Source organism: Camponotus vicinus, unplaced genomic scaffold (assembly GCF_025532165.1).
Source record: "Camponotus vicinus isolate PSW18456_S1 unplaced genomic scaffold, iyCamVici1.0 SCAF_2, whole genome shotgun sequence".
In the NCBI taxonomy this organism is placed as follows: domain Eukaryota; kingdom Metazoa; phylum Arthropoda; class Insecta; order Hymenoptera; family Formicidae; genus Camponotus; species Camponotus vicinus.
In genome coordinates this window covers 10919220-10933065 of record NW_028141956.1, presented here as the reverse complement: position 1 = coordinate 10933065, position 13846 = coordinate 10919220, and the positions used below count along the sequence as shown (strand labels likewise).

The window sequence follows — 13846 nt, the reverse complement described above, 5'->3', positions numbered from 1 at the left end:
TATTAAATAGCAACATTGAAACATTAAGTCATATTGAAAAGATACTTTTAATCGAGTTGGTTAGAATACAATATTTTGTTTAATTTAATAAATTTAGCAGACGAAAAAATAAACTGGAATAGGACTTTTCGTTGAAGAAAAAGATGTGAGAAAGAAGAGTTAATTTAGGAAAAGAGAAATTTGTAGAAGAAAAATTCCAAAATTAATGTGGAAAACTTAAAATCATCTGTATATTTTATTATTAAATAGTTCTTCTAATAAATACATTACCAGGTTTTTTTCAGTTAACCGCTATCTTATAGAATATCGTCATTTTACCTCACATCTGCTTATTCTCGAAAAAGTCGCACATATCGAGAAATACATATCAGTAATATATGCTTCTGTTTCTCAGTGAATACGGAAAAGAGGTAAACCTCGTTGGAGGTGAAAGGGGCCCGCAATGACGTCGGTGGATGATTAAAAAAAAAGACGACGAACGAGCGAGGACAGGATCGAGACACTGGAAACGCAATCGCGCGCGGAATATCGCGCGGTGGCAGACGAGAAAGCGGTGAAGAGGGTTCAGGATCCAGGAGGTAGCGCGGTCCCGGAGAGGGGACTCTTAACGGTAAAGTCACGGTAACCTTATAGGCAACACCGCGTCACTGACCACGACTGACTATGCTTTTTTCTCGAGTCGGCATTTCTCTCTGAAGTATATACTTCGTTTCTAGAATTTTGATTTGTAATAGATAAATTCCTTTCTCCAAAGAGTTTTAGAATTTTCGAGTTTAAAAAGAGTTCTGTGAAATCAAATTTAAAAGATCCAAAGACAGATCAAATGATATTTTCGTTACAAAAAAAAGTTTATTTTTGCATGGGTATTTATTTTTTATATATGTATGTTTTTTATATATGTATTTTTTATACATGTATATATATACACAGTAAAAAATAAAATGTTAATTATAATTTTTACATGTCCCAGAAAATCCACTCTAAATTTTAAGTTAAAATAACTCATTCGTCGTATGTTACTTATTGACAAACTAAAAATGTTAAATAATTGACACAATACTTTACATTTATTTTTGTTATTGTGATTTTAAGTGTAATGTACAAATAACATACAAATTAATTAAAAATTACATGAAAAAATAGTTACAATAACTCGTAAGAAATGTTGAGGACATTAACATATAATAGTAATTATTTTAACTTAAATTATTTGTAATAGAAACATTTGATTTTAAATTTGATTATTTTTGTATGTCAAAGTTCAAGATTATTTGAAGATTCATTTAATTTTTCTTAGAATGTTAAACTGACTTTGAGACATGTTGATTGTTTAAAATGATTATGTTAAAAATATTTTAAGTAATATTCCATTTATAAGAGACATATACAAAGTGTTAAGTTATGAAGATGATATAAATGTAACACATGAAAACGTTATAAAAATAATAACATATAGGTTGTATGTTAATTTTACATTGAAGCACTAATCAAAATGTGGTAACACAAGAAAATTTTAATATGGACGTACAATTTTTTACTGTCTATATTAATTATACATTAAAGGTTCTATCACGGATATGTAAGTATATATAGGTTATTATTATAGATATATTCGATATATATTCATGATAGAACCGGTCTCCCTTTAATGTAATTGCAAACTTTAAAGGGGGTCGATCGGTCATAAACAGTAATTTTTCGATCTAGTCCGGTTTTGATCCAGAATGTAGTTGAACATCGTGTTTCTAAGCTGTCAAAGAAAAATTAGAGCATAGATAGAATCTAGCATATCGATTCGAAGAATCTAAGAAATTTAGGAAACTCTATTGGTTTCTTTCGCAATATCATGTAAACCGGAATTATTAACTTCATGATTTCAGCAATAAAAGAAGTTTCTCGCACAAAATGTTTTATTAATATTTGTATTGAATTAAGAATTTAATTTGTTATGAAATTAAAATATTAGCATTTTCATCAATGTAATAATTGCATCACCAAAATTTCACTATCCAATTATTTTTGAGAAGATACGTTAATTTATCCTATTTTTAATCTGCGAAGAAAATTTTAATATATTTCCTTCCACAATAGTTTTACGGAAATATTGGATCTTATTAAAATTATTAGTTACTTTTATTCTTTCTAACAGTAATTAATCGCTGTTAAAGCAATATTATTGTTTCATTTTCACAATTTAATGTGAAAATTAAATCATATCCTTTTTTCACGAATTATACTGACCCAATTAAAGATTTTTCTGCCTGAAAAAATTTCCAAAATTTCTTAGATTCTTCGAATCGATACGCTAGATTATCTATATTTCTTTCGAAACAGCTTAGAAACACGATGCTCGATTATATTCTGGATGAAAACTGGACTAGAAACCGAAAAGTACAAATACTCGATGCGCTTCTCTCGTGGCATTTAGCAGGAATGGAACTTTTAAGAGTGTGCAAAGATCTAATGACCTAACATTGCACTACGTATACAACTTAGCAGTTGAACGTAATAATCGCTACTCTCGTTCGACTCGGCTGGTCGAGTCTCAGCGCGGGACTTTCATCGTCGAGAGAGCAAAGAGGGCCTCAGGCCCGAGGCACTCGACGGTCGACCGGTGAAGGGAACGGATCGGGTTGTCCGACTCGAGCAAATCGCGGATAAAATGCCGTCGAGTTGATATTTCATTCGGTCTGCGTAGTTCCGCGTTTATATCGTCAAATTCGAAAATACAATCTAGCGAGTCGACAAGGATGGCCAAAGGATTAGGATACGTCATGGAGAATTCTGAAGAAACAATGACTGTTGAACAGCGTCGCGATTAATCCGAAGGATCTTGGATTATGACAAGCATCTGATCGTGGACTGAAAAGTGCGTAGATTGTTAAGAAAGTGCAAACAACCAGCGGAACCAAGAATTGAAGGACTAGCCGTAGAATCGTTCGTCGAGCTGATCTTGAAATCTACTCTAAGCATCCAATATCGATTCGATTTCCGATCGTTTCACGTCGACGAGGACGTTCGACATCGTTTTCATCTCGTAAAAGTTCCTTCGCGAGTGCGTGAGTGCTCCCATCAGAAGTCATCACATCTTTAGCGGGGCCCCGCGGATGTTCGCGCATCGAGTTGGTCCCTGGTTCGCTGGATCGTCGACGTGATCACAGCGTCCCGTCGATCCGTGGAGAGAATGATACTGGTGTACGGGATCATCCTGCCCCTCGTGGCAAGCGTCGTGCACGCCCAAGGCACGTATGTCTCGTAGATGTAGATATAGAGTCTGGTTTTGAAAGCGGTGTAAGTAGAATCGACGTAAGAAAACGAGAGGCGGATTTGATTACAGGAATCGTATTACAAGGAGCGGCCTTACCATCAAAGTGCATTATTTAGAAATCGATACTGCAACATACTTTTGACGAAGCAATGTGAGCGATTCGATAGTCACACGTGTTTTACATGATTTATAATAAATATATAGACTGTCAATATTTTTACTACATATCATGTTACTAATTAGTTATGAAAAGATGGTGCAAATTTATTTCCTGCAATTTATTGAACTTTTAGACATTCAATATTTTTATTAGTCAAGAATTCTTTAAATTACTTTTTCACAAAATTTGCATCATTAAAATAACACAGGCCCACAAAAAAAAAGTACCCTGTGCTGGCGATCTGACTAGGCTAGTCTTATGTATTTTGGCCCGCTGAATTCGAATCTGACGTCAGAATTGCTCCATCACGTCACAGTTTTTTTTAAATCTCAAAAATAGACGAAAATTTCGTAAAAATCGACATTCTAGGGTAATAAGACTGCGCTTCTTGAAGAAAAAGTTACCGAAATCATATTTTAACGTATTTTCAGACATTATAAATCCAAATCCGACCTAGAATATAAACGTTGTGCTCAATTTTTTTTGTGCTCATTTTTTTTTTCAGGTTGTAACACCTAAAATTTACTGAAAACAGATTCTATTTATCAAGATGCGAAGATATTAAGATAGGGTTTTACCTCCAGATAGCACAATCTTTTTTTTCATGTACCTCTAGCGCTTTAAAGACAAATTAATTTGAAAAGAGGTTTATGACCTATATAAAGAAATTTCTGCATCTTATACGAACTCAATAGCTAGAAGCTGTAAGTTTCGAAAAAATTTTTCTCAAAATTTGGACTTGGAGAATATAAGATTAATTCTTTCCAATATAAGATTTATGAGTGAACTAAAATCAAATACGGAATACGGAAGATTGCTACTTTTTCGTGACAAATGTTAATGGAATCGATGGTGTGATTGGTGTGACAAATCGGATTTGGATTTATAATGCCTGAAAATACATGGAAATATGATTTCGGTAACTTTTTCCTCAAGAAGCACAGTCTTACTACCCTAGAATGTCGATTTTTACGAAATTTTCGTCTTTCTCTTTTGAGATTTAAAAAAAACTGTGATGGAGCAATTCTGACGTCAGATTCGAATTCAGCCAGCCAAAATACATAAGACTAGCCTAGTCAGATCGCCAGCACAGGGTACTTTTTTTTTGTGGGCCTGTGTAATCAAACGTTGTTATTTAATTTCTCATTTTGATTCTTTAATTATTTATTATTTTTAATTAATTACTTGAGATTTCATTATTTTATTACGATAATTTTAAGTTAGTAGATTATATTTTCTTTCTCTTCTCAGCGCGAAGTAATCGCAAGTAAGAAGAAAAAGAAAATATTGTACCGATTGTTATGCACTTTGGAAAATAGTTGCGTAATTCAGATATATATCGAAACGTTTTTCACGCATGGCGAGAAAAAAAGGGCGCGCATCTCACAAAGAGAATCTTCCTCGCTGAAAGCCTTCTATCGTTCGTGTTCGATCTCTCGCAAAATGCAAAGCAGACGCATGTACGCGTGTATCCTCCCAGTCTTTTTTCGAGTAGCGCCTATACAAGAAATCGCATTCCCCGAGTGCAACATTATAAATGGCAAAACTCTTCGATAGACAGATAAAAAAGAAAAGAATAAACTTCTCTAAATTATTCGCGTGGATTTTACTATCTGATTATGACAGCAAAAGATCTCGCGAATCTCGCGCGAAAAAATGTCAAGTAAACATGAAAACAGGTGTTCGCGTTTGATAGCGTGAGAGCAATTATCAGTGATAAAACATTCTCGTGAGACCAAAATTTAAAGAGCGATTATCAACAAAAGTCAACTACTTGTTCTGCTCTTCGTGAAAATGAGCTATCGTAAAAATTGTCGAATGTAATTTCATAATTCTAGAGACAGGAAAAGGTGGATTTCTTTAGTAAAATCATATTGCACTCTGCATTGTCCATGGTGAATAAGGAAAGGAGAGTATATAAGAGGAGCGAGCAAAACAGGTACCGCCCACTCTTCCAATTCTCGTCCTCGTTGGTTTTCTGGTGTCTCGAGGTCACCCGGTATATCCGCAGAAAAAGAGCTCTGTCATTGGCTCGTGCCATTTCATATTCTCCCAATTCGCAAAATGGTTAAAGTCGAAACTTTTTTTTTTATGACATCTCGAAACTCATCGGACTCTTTGGTGAGCGAGAACACTTTGTTTTTAAATGTCAACAAGTAAAAGTATCGTTGAGTTATATCCCATTCTATTTCGTAGCGCGCATTTCATTGCTGTCTAATAATCGTGTTAATTCCGTGCAATATACATTTTTTTCCGCCATTTTTTTCCGCAACCTCAAATGCCATGGATTAAAAACTGTTTTACCGTCCTACTCGAATATTTCGCTACAACGCAAACAGATCGTTAATTATCATATGTGAGACTGTGTATGATAATAAATGAGTTCACGATCGTAAATCTCGATCAAGTTAAATAATCGTGTAAAATAAAATTTATTACATCCATATGTTCGAAGTTATATGTGTACCGAGTCATACAAATTAATACACAATGTGCATCAGAAATTTAAATTAAAGTTGCATTCAAATTTAATTAGATTTGCATTAAAATGACGTCGATAAATTTAGAGTATCGTTAGAATATCATTAAAATAAATACGCATTAATGTGCATTAATGTACTTCTCTCAAATGCATCGGGAAGTTAAAAGCTCGGACTGTACGTTGCAGGACACGCCGGAAATGTAAGGGAGACCCACCTGTCCCAACCGAAACACGATCTAACGGTGACCTACTTTATCGAAAACTTTGTAGCCTTTTATTTTCTCCATAAAGAGATAAAAATGTGATGAAAACTAGATTAGTGGTGCGACAAACGGGATATGTAGATATATAATATGTTTTATATTAAGGTGAGCCGCTTTTACATTTCCACGACCACCACCTCGAAATCCTTGAAATGCCAATTTATCTAATGACGTCTGGAGCTAAGTAAATCATGTCGCGCGCGATCGCCCGCTACGATCTGCTACTGTCACTTGATTCATTTCGTCCTTCGCGGAAGCCGCATTTTCCTTGTCGATGCATACATAATACCGACAATTCCTCCGAGAAAATGCAATCTCTTTGCATAAGAGATTATATGTTTCTGAAGCATGTGAAGCTTGAAGTATTTGAAAGTATATACGATATTTTGTAATATGTGCATTTGGTGCACGCGTGGGAAGATTTCTTGTCGAAAATAGAAATATTTTTTTCTTTAATGAAAATACTTTAATGAAATGTGTATTCTCACGATTCCTCCATATATCATATAAGACAAGATACGCGAGTAATATATATATTCGAATTATAATAAATTAAAGAAAAAGAAGATTTTTTAAAGATATACAAACATTTCAAATTTTTATTCTTAAAGAAAGAGAAAGTGCCACTAATAAAATACTTATTTTAATGAGAAATAAAGAAATATTTTTTAAAAATATTCTCTCTCACACACACAAAATGCAAACACAAGCATTAAAATTTAAATAAAATCATAATAGATCCACTTAAGTTCACTATGATTGTTTGAACTTTTGAGCAGGAATCGAGAAACGTGGGAGGAAATTGACTATATTATATAATATTTCTACATCGACAACATTTCTGTGTTCAGAAATTATCAAGTGGTATCCAGTGATAAGCATGAATTATTTAACCGCATATTTCTTTGAATTATAAAGATTAAATCAACAGTTTTTTTTAACTTAAAAAAATGAGTTCTTATTTATTGTATCAATTTATTGTCAGAAACAAGTCTCTTACGTGAACTGCTCGTATTTTATAGTAACAATGATCTTGATAGAAGGCTTATAGAAACTGGTGTCGGTGACCGTAATATGCGTATGTACACGCATCGAGAAAATCGGTACTTCGTGAAAGTGTTCGCAGCTAATTCAAAATTCCGACGGCGATTCCTTTCTCCGCGGCTTTCTTCTAACTGTCACTTAGTTTGGGTGATTACGATTCGAAGCTATAATATTATATTGAATGATATTGAGAGATAAAGAGAGATTATACTCTTCAATCACTCCAAAATTTTTGCTCGTTTACAGAACAGAACTCTAGCCATGGTTACACTTTCTATTTTCCCAACGATATTATTAGGTGCAAATCATTGATTTACGAATCTCACGATCAATGAAAAAAAGTACATTTTAAACTGATTGAAAAATATGTAGACAAAAAACGATAGCTACATAATACTGCTGATTACGGTTGCAGTTTTTGTTTTCTAACATGTCTATGAAAATATAATTATTCATAATTTTCTCTATAATGATATGATATGTACTTAATATTATACATCATAACTTTTTTTTCACGTGTGGGAAAGAGTATCTCGAAGAAAATATCCGAGTTTCTACGGTATTCATGCCAACTTCATTTCCATTTTGCGTTCAGCTTGTATCTATCACGCTGCTTGATTTTGTAATTCACGAGCATTCTCCGGCGTTATTCTCGTTTTTCACTTTTACACCGAATCTCGTATACGCGCGAGCTGTCGGACAATATAACCGAGTTCACACGCTGCCGATCGGCTGGCGATCCGATCGGATCGCGTTGCATGCGGGTGGCAGGTCAATGCGATCGCCCTACATAATACGAGTACAACATTCACGCTCGCGATGAGAAATTTATAAAAATCTCGTCCTTGCGACGGGAGGTGGAGAACACTTTTCCCTCCCCGCCTCGGGAAAGAGGAAGCGGATGAAAGAGCGCGAGAGAGATACGCTGGGACGATTGTAACATTTATCCATTAGAGTTTTAACGAATGGGAGAGAATGCGAGGCGTGCAACAAGCATAATCGAACGCACACTTAACGAGGTGCATTTTTATAAATATTACAAAAAAAAAAAAATGTAATCGAAAAGCAGCGTAAAATAATTATTTGACTAACTTTAATATAGGTGCAGCTATCTAAAAATTCATGATTTTTTCTTTGGCACAAGTAAAAGAATCATAAAATATATTTGATAGAAACGATTTTTTGCTATGATTTCACATGTTGATCGTATCTTTTGATTTTTAGTGCGATTTATACTTCAGAAAGAGAAATTTATTTCCTCCTATAATTCAATGAAATTGCCGATTCTACTCGGTTGCGTTAATGAAATTTCTAATTTATATGCTTAGTCACAAAGTTTTACAAGAAGAAGGAATAAATACTATATAATATATAAAAGAAGTCATCTGTTTTCATTATTTGAGAAAAATTCTCATACGTTCCACAAACCTGAGAAAAAATATTTTCATACGTTTGAAAACTCTTTAATCGTTGAAAATGAGATTATATAATAGTAAATTATGACATATAATTATAAATTCTGGGAACGCGCCGAGTATAGCTGAGTGTATCTTCTGTTTCCGCAAACTTGTGTGTTAATTACAAGAAAAAAACTTGCGTGTACTCGCTTTCACGCCACTCTCGTCGTGATGCATCGTCCTTGGAGGTCATCGAAGCAGCGAGGATCGGCATCCTCGATGCACCTCGAAAGCGGCTGCTCGACGCTGTGCAATTTTGACGGATCGAGTCGCGGTTGCAGGTACACAGCTGGCTATGACGTGTTTCATAATATTTCACGGCAGGTTGGGCGTAGAAAGGTGACGCAACGAGACGCGCGCGGCCCGATATATCTCGCTCGTTTCGCCTCGTACAATGGATTAAGAAACCTCCTCGATATATAAAGCGAACTCTCTTCGAATTTCTCGGCGATAACGCTCGAAAATAAGGGAAAAAAGCCGGAGATCGTCAAGCTTAGAAAGGCACAATTTTACATCAAAACTTAATGCTCTACGCTTCGCGAGCACATGTTATATTTCATTGATAAATATTTCGATCACTTTTTCTCAAACGAATTTCGAGGAGGATATTCATCTCATTATTTTCTAATCAAATAATAACCCACAAATACAATAAGTAATTATTATAATTATAGATCATATGATCAAATGTGTTCGTTTTTTTTTGCCGAAAGTACGAGCGATTAAAATTGTCAACCGGTTTCTCTCAGCGCGGCAGTAAAGTTCGCTCTCGATAGCGTCGCTTTTACGCAAACCAGCCGACACGTAATATACTCTGGTTGATTACGCCAATAAAAAATCGCCGGATAGAGCGCCGGGAAAAAAAAAGTGTCGCGTGTCTGATCCGATCGGCGAGTCTTGTCTTCCATAAACGTCTTCCGGTAACTTCGATGCGATCGCTATTGTTCCCGGTCCCGAAAATTCTCATTGTCGCAAGACAGATGACTGGCAACGCGTGTTGTAAGCTTGATAGATTGGAGGGAAAATAATGAAAAAATTGTTAGAGAGGAAAAAGTGGAGCTGATTAGAAGGAGAGATGACATAATAATATAATTTAATATTATTGTGTGTGTTCATTAGTACACAGAAAAAAAGAACATTCTTGTTTTGAAAATATATTTAGTTTTAACATGGAAATCTTGAAATGAGATTATATTGCGTTAATTTAAGAAAAATGTAATTGCTTGAATAATTGGCTTACTTGAATGAAGCCATTTTATATAGTTCAATCAAGAAAAATATATTCTTATGATTTAAGATTTAGTTTTCTTGAATGGAAAAAAAATGTTAGATAGAAAATAACATTTTTAAATCAAAGATTATAATTTTCTTAAAATAGAATTAAATATTATATATTCTTAAGGTCACAATTATAATATTAAAATAAGACTATAATATTGTTAAAATTGAAAATTATTAAATCCTTCTAAGAAGATTATAAATTGTTGCGTATATACGAAACAATGAACGCGTTAGTTTAAGTATATAAGTTTTGATTTGACACTTATTTTTTTTCTGTGTACGAATAAAAAAATAAAATAAATTCTTAAGAATCTAAAAGCTTGAATCGTATTAACAAGTCATTCTTTGATTCCAAAGAATCTGCTTTTAAAAGTTGTTAAGTATAGCATTTGACAAAAATAATTAAATTCTTTGCTATACAATTTGAGTACAAGAGAGTAAATTTTGATTTACAGAATTTATACTTCCTTGTTTTGAGTTTATTCCTCTCAACTTTCTACACTTTGCTACCCGTGTGTTTCGCATGAGCATTCTTTCACTTTAAAGATGCAGAAAGTGTAACAAAGTGGAGCATAAAAATAAGCTCATTACCTCGTAATTCATATTCGTTGAACGTTAAATGAATCACTAATTTGTTGGAAAAGGTTAAACTGTCTTTAGTTATACTCATTAATTATGCTGAGGGGGAGAAGGCAAGAGCTCGGACTTCGACAGCCACTCGCAAGTCGGTCGTGGTAAAATATTAGGTGTTCGTTAGATAATCTATTTGACGCGGGAGAGATTGTAATGTGCGGCTTTAAATCCTCCTTCCGGTATTGTATCAGCATACACACCCGCTGAATCGACCTCTCTTGCAATAGATCACGGGCACGCCTACTTTCTAACTTCCTCGACAATCATTCTACGATACCGCATACACGTATGCAATGTTACAGATCCACGGTGCACAGGTCGATCGTTATACCCACGTTCTTACTCAACGAGCGTGTATAGAGCGCAGGTATTACAAAAGCTCGTCTCTCTCTCACAGGTCGATCGCTCGATCTCTTAAATCACCGGATCGAATTTTGACGTGAGAGATATACCATCAATAAAATTGCATTTTGCAGTTTAATGCTGATATGAATTGATAGCAGATCGACTATCATCTCCGCCCGAAGTGAATTTAATTATTTATTGCATTTATAAAGATTTATATAAAGTTATAAATTTACAATAATTATAAACAACAATAAAGCAAGCGATTTAATTTATTCTTATTAGATTACAATTTCACTCTGCAAGACAAATTATATATACATTGAATATTTTATTGCTGTTTTGTCAATTCTACAGATTTCTTTTGAAAGATATGATATTTTAAATAATTTTTTGTCACGCATAAAAATGTTTTTTATAACGATCAGTCTATGAGAAATAACTGTTTTAAAACGTTATAAGCTGAAAATTGTGAATTGCGATTGAGAGTTCAAAATTCCTTCGCGTATTCGTATGTAAACGTAACACGTACGAATGAGGATCACGTAACGGAATAATTTCGGATGTCGATGTAAGAATAAAACTGCCGATAGACGACGACGGATGCTTCGAATCTTTAACGAGGATAATTGCCAAACAGATCATGCTATGCAATATAAAATAGAATGACACTTGTCCCAAATTGAAGAAGATAAAATGAAATCGTAATATGAATAAAAATTAAATAAGATTAACGAAATTAAATAATGGATTGTTTATAATAGCTATAAGACTAAGGCCCGGTTGCACCAACGTTATTTTAGCTTTAAGCGAGACTTAAATATATGTCTATCTTTATCTTTCTTTCTAAATAAATAAAGACAGACATATATTTAAGTTTCGTTTAAAACTAAAATAATGTTGGTGCAACTGGGCCTAAGACGCATTCTCTAAATAGAATTTTCAATCATACATTCTGTTCAATGAATCTGCAATTAATATTAGCGAATTATTTCGCGATCAATAATTGAAAGACTGTGTGTTGGATTTAAAATTCAGCATTCATATTTCCGATATATAACATTCGCGAGTGACAGAAAGTATCGATGTATCGATACTAGTATACGAGAAACTGTACCGTGACACACGCGCTCCGACAGCGGTTAATCCCGATCCGAAGCGACATCATGGATACATGTACCGTTATTTCGGCTTGGAGGTTTTGTAACCGAGTGACCCAGACCCGTGGACTCGCTCACGTCGCCAGCGCATCGTTATTAAGCGGAAATCTTCGACCGGTTTTTCACGTAGATTTTCTTGCCGCCATCACATTGACGATTCCTCGCGAAACGGGTTTCTAATTACTGCTACCGGTACTTCAACAATTCCTGCGATATGATATTTAACGCTAACTGTGACTGTCGAGTTATTATCATATCCAATTTTAATTGGACAATCACTTATTTTGCAATCGAAATAGAAAATTTTTTTTAAAAATGTGTATATCTTTATAAAAATCTTTGTATAAATATATTATCTTTACGTCAATTTGTAATTTATTTACATAACTAATAATTTTCTTATTAAAACTTGAAATTTTGCAACGTTTAAAAATTATATATGTGTGGCATAATTTTTATATTTATTTTTTTCTATAAAAGGATATTTCTTAATAAAGATATGCTAATGTAAAATATCATAATATTAAAGAAAAAGATATAACGTTTGGATACTTTGAAAATTCAAATGTCTTAACAGTCATTAAAACAACTTCCAAAAATCAAAACCAAAAATCTACGACATTTCACATGAATCATTTATGAATATAATGTGAATGTTATCTCATATTCAATGTCAATGCAAAATGATACTACATTAATTTATTAGAAAAAATGTATGAGGAAATAAACTCCTTAAACAGCCTGTTTCAATGCAATTAATCAAAAGACTCCTTTGCTAATTCATATGGAAATTCTGTGAAATGTATAAAGGAGAGATATATTGAAAGATAATTGTTTCACTCACGCGCGAATTGAAATATACAGTATATAATCATGTGGGATTTATATGAGCGCTATCGCATCATGCGAAAAAAATATAGCTTCGCGTGCGTGTACTCAACTACGGTTGATCGCGACGCGATATAATGGCGAAAGTAATTAAAATCCGAGAAAAAAAGTGGAGAAAAGGAAGAAATTCCATTGTCGAGATTGCCCGAAGTAGAACAAGCGCCAAGTCATCCGCCAAGTGAAAATAATTCATCATCTGGGAATCGGAAGAAAAAACCTTGTGGGACAATTGGCGAACGATGAGCCAATCATGCATAAAAATTTTACATTTCATAAAATGACAGATATAACTAAAAATCTATTTTTATTTTTTTTCTGTATTCTAGGATTGTGCTTATTAAAAATAATTTCAAAATCAGTTGAAAATTCTAAAAATTATAAAGAGATAAGAAAAAACGTAATATCATCGATATATATACTTGCATTTGAATTATATTGTCCACTATTTTAAAAATCATCGCTATAATTCCTAAGAGATATGTATTTGTCGTCGACGCGGAATTTCGGCCATTAATTAAACCGTTCGCACGCATGCACAGGAACGCAAGAATTATGTTCCACTTCGTGAGAAATGCGATTCTCTCTCGAGAGCGCGTCTCGGATCGGAACATAATAACCGGAGGCTTTCACTCCGAAGATGTCAGCCTCGCACGGAGTTAAAATTAACGAAACGCCTCCGGAGTCTCTCCGCGCGGAGAAAGAGATCTTCTCTTCCTTCTCTTTTAACGTTAGATTCGCGATTATGCGGTTTGCGAAAGTGTGCGAGAATAGTGATTCTCATGATTACATTAATAACGTATCTTATAATCATATATCTGAAAAAAATTATATATAAAAAGAAATTTAACTAGCTTTAACATTTATT

The 13846-nt window shown here is 33.9% G+C and overlaps 1 protein-coding gene across 1 annotated transcript in view; it reads left to right on the top strand.

Moving 5' to 3' along the window:
• The first annotated feature begins 2607 nt into the window (after positions 1-2607).
• Fw (CUB and Sushi multiple domains furrowed) overlaps positions 2608-13846 on the top strand; it is a 27826-nt gene continuing 16587 nt past the window's right edge. Inside the window, exon 1 of the mRNA XM_083091562.1 lies at positions 2608-3242. Coding sequence (XP_082947688.1) covers positions 3185-3242 — 58 coding nt within the window. The 5' untranslated portion in view covers positions 2608-3184. The remainder of the gene's footprint in view (positions 3243-13846) is intronic.